The sequence below is a fragment of the Solanum verrucosum genome, unplaced genomic scaffold (genome assembly GCF_900185275.1).
Source record: "Solanum verrucosum unplaced genomic scaffold, falcon-dt-bn FXZP01000263.1, whole genome shotgun sequence".
In the NCBI taxonomy this organism is placed as follows: domain Eukaryota; kingdom Viridiplantae; phylum Streptophyta; class Magnoliopsida; order Solanales; family Solanaceae; genus Solanum; species Solanum verrucosum.
Genome location: NW_026020353.1, coordinates 338,635 through 341,256, shown reverse-complemented (window position 1 = coordinate 341,256; position 2,622 = coordinate 338,635). Strand labels below are relative to the sequence as shown.

Genomic DNA, 2,622 nt, shown 5'->3' with positions numbered 1-2,622 from the left:
TTAGCCAGCCTCTTTCAGTCTCTCATAAAGCTGGGCTATGGACTTAGCCAGAGGGGTATAGTTTTTTGTAGGTTTTCTTTCATATGGAGATCTGTTTCGGTAGTTCGGTGTTTGAGTGGGTGGTGGAGTTTGGAAGTATGTTGGCTGGGCATTATAAACAGGATATGAAGCTTGTTGATATTGAAGAGGAGCATTTTGGTAATATACTGGCATGGGATGGGGAGATATAGGTGGTGGAGCTGAAGGATATGGAGTTTGAGGATATGGAGATGGAGGTGGGGTTGTTGCTCGGTACTTATAAGGGGTTCTGGTTCCTTGAGTCATCATGACCGAACCTGTTTTCTTCCAGTTTTCTGCCATTCCATCGGATTACATAGCTTTGTTGGTGGCTTTTAGGGCCTCTAGGTTGGTGATAGTCCCATTTTTTATGCCTTCTTCAATTCTTTCACTTAATTTGATAATTTCAGCGAAATTCTTCTCAGCTACAAGCAGCATCCTATCATAATATTGTGGCTCTTGGGCACAGATAAAGTAGTTTTTCATCTGAGATTCTTCCATGAGAGGTCTGGCCCTGGCCGTTTCAGACCTTCATCTTATGGCGTAATCCTTGAAAGATTCACTAGGCTTTTCCTCAAGTTTTGGATGTAGAACCAGTCAAGTGCATTTTCTACATTAAATCCAAACCTGTTCATGAAGTCTGTTGCCATGTCCACCCACTCAACCCATTTTCGAGGGTGTTGTTCAATATACCATGATAGAGCCTCCCCAGTGAGACTCATTATAAACAACTTCATGAGTTTCTTCTCATCTCTCCCCACCCTTACAAGTTTGTTATAGTACATTCGTAGGTGGACTTTGGGATCTCCAATGCCATCAAATTTTGGAAGTTTTTATCCTTCAAGCAGTTCTACGTCGGGGTGCATACACAAATCCTCGTAGCTCAGTCCTCCCAACCTCTTGCTTCCTTCCACATGTTGCACCCTGTTGGCCAAGCTATCTAATCTCTCGGTCAGGATTTTTATCAGAATGTCCTTTTGGAAGGACTTTGATTCATGGTTGTTATAGGTCACTGGAGCGGTTTCCACATATATGGGGTTAAGGTTGTTGTTTCCAGGAGTATATGAAGGGTTTGCATTTGGAATTGGCTCCGTAATGGTTGGCTTACTTTGTTTGTGGTAGTGGTAAAATGGGATTTGGGTATTTTGGGCGTGAATTGGTGGGAAGATATTTAGATGAGTGGGTTCAGGTCGGGATATATTGGTAGGAGGGTTGTTTGGCATGGTTGTTTGGTTAGAGTGAAGAGGATTGTCTATATTTTTGCCAAATTGGGTTCCGAGAGATATAGACAACTTGGCCAAATCACGCATATGTGCTACTTCTTCTTCCAACTCTGAAATCTTCCGCTCAAGTCTAAGGACAAGGTCACTCGGAAGTTGTCCTCCCTCAGAAGTTTCTGTCCTTTCGTTGCTGCTGTTGTTGTCAACCATTTTACCTTTGTCTTTGTAGTCTGTTCTTTGAAGAGGAGGAGAAGGGGGGTCCCTTTTGATCGTGTATGTGCCAGAATGAAGGACAGATCAACCTGAGGAATGGGAAAAACAATGGAATTAACAGAAAACAATGTTAAGGATTATAGCAAATTTATAATAATAACAGCGCATTGTTTGAAATAAGCGCCCTAGATGCAAAGGACCTCATTGAGCCAGAGGTAGGCCTAAGACGACATATAAGTGATGCATAATAATTAATTCAAGCCATATTTGCCAATTTGGAGTTTAGAGTTAGAGAAATAAAGGAAAAAATGATCTTTATATATTGAATAACTTCAAATTATTACATCAAACTAAATCAAAACTAGAAATAATCTAAAGGTCTAGGGATAACAATGGGGGAAAATAAAAATCCTAAAAAAAACTTCAATCATGGTGGTCTCCAATGTTTGGTGCAATCTGCTCTATCATTTCCGGGGTCATGTCATAATCATTGTTCAGAAGGTTGCGAGCCCATATTCTTTCCATCTCGTCACCAAAATTAGGAAGGCCTCCTTCGCTTAAGTCCATATGCTCAGCATCCTCCAAGATCCATACATAATGCTTGGGTGTGCAGTAGGGTCTATCTTCTCTGATGTCGATGGTTCTCACTCTTTCCCACCTTTGTAGTATGGTGTCGACTTGTGGTGTTTCTGGCCCAAAGTCATACCCATAATGACCCATATGGGATCGTAAATGTATCATTTGGAATTGTCCAAATTGGCGGAGGGATCGGAGTGGTGCATATGGTTGAACTCCATATGCACCCTTTCTCGTCACAAAAGCGGTGGTACAAAAATTCTATTGAGATCCATCCTTTATCTAAACAGTCCATCTCCCGATTACGCTTCAATCCTAGACTCTTCAAGAACTTCTTTGGTTATTGCTTGTGTGGCACAATCATTTGCCACCCTTGAAAGGGAAGGTTAACAAACCCTCAAATTTTCTCGAGTGTTGGAGTTAGCTCAAAGTGAATTTGAAAACCAATCTTGCAGGGTCCCAGAATTTCAGCAGGGCCATGATCATATAGCGATTAGGTTCAACAAATAATAGAAAGGTCAATCCACCCAGTAATTTGCGAATTTCCAACTCATGG

The 2,622-nt window shown here is 41.5% G+C and overlaps 1 protein-coding gene across 1 annotated transcript; it reads right to left on the bottom strand.

Moving 5' to 3' along the window:
- Positions 1 to 360, bottom strand: LOC125837593 (extensin-like). The gene has a single exon (XM_049516683.1). It carries the CDS (start codon positions 358 to 360, stop codon positions 1 to 3), a length of 360 nt encoding a protein of 119 aa, XP_049372640.1.
- Positions 361 to 2,622: the final 2,262 nt, after the last annotated feature.

Bases quoted from the DNA above. Each gene is read 5' to 3' on its own strand.
- LOC125837593 (XM_049516683.1), bottom strand. From the start codon at position 360: ATGGCAGAAAACTGGAAGAAAACAGGTTCGGTCATGATGACTCAAGGA.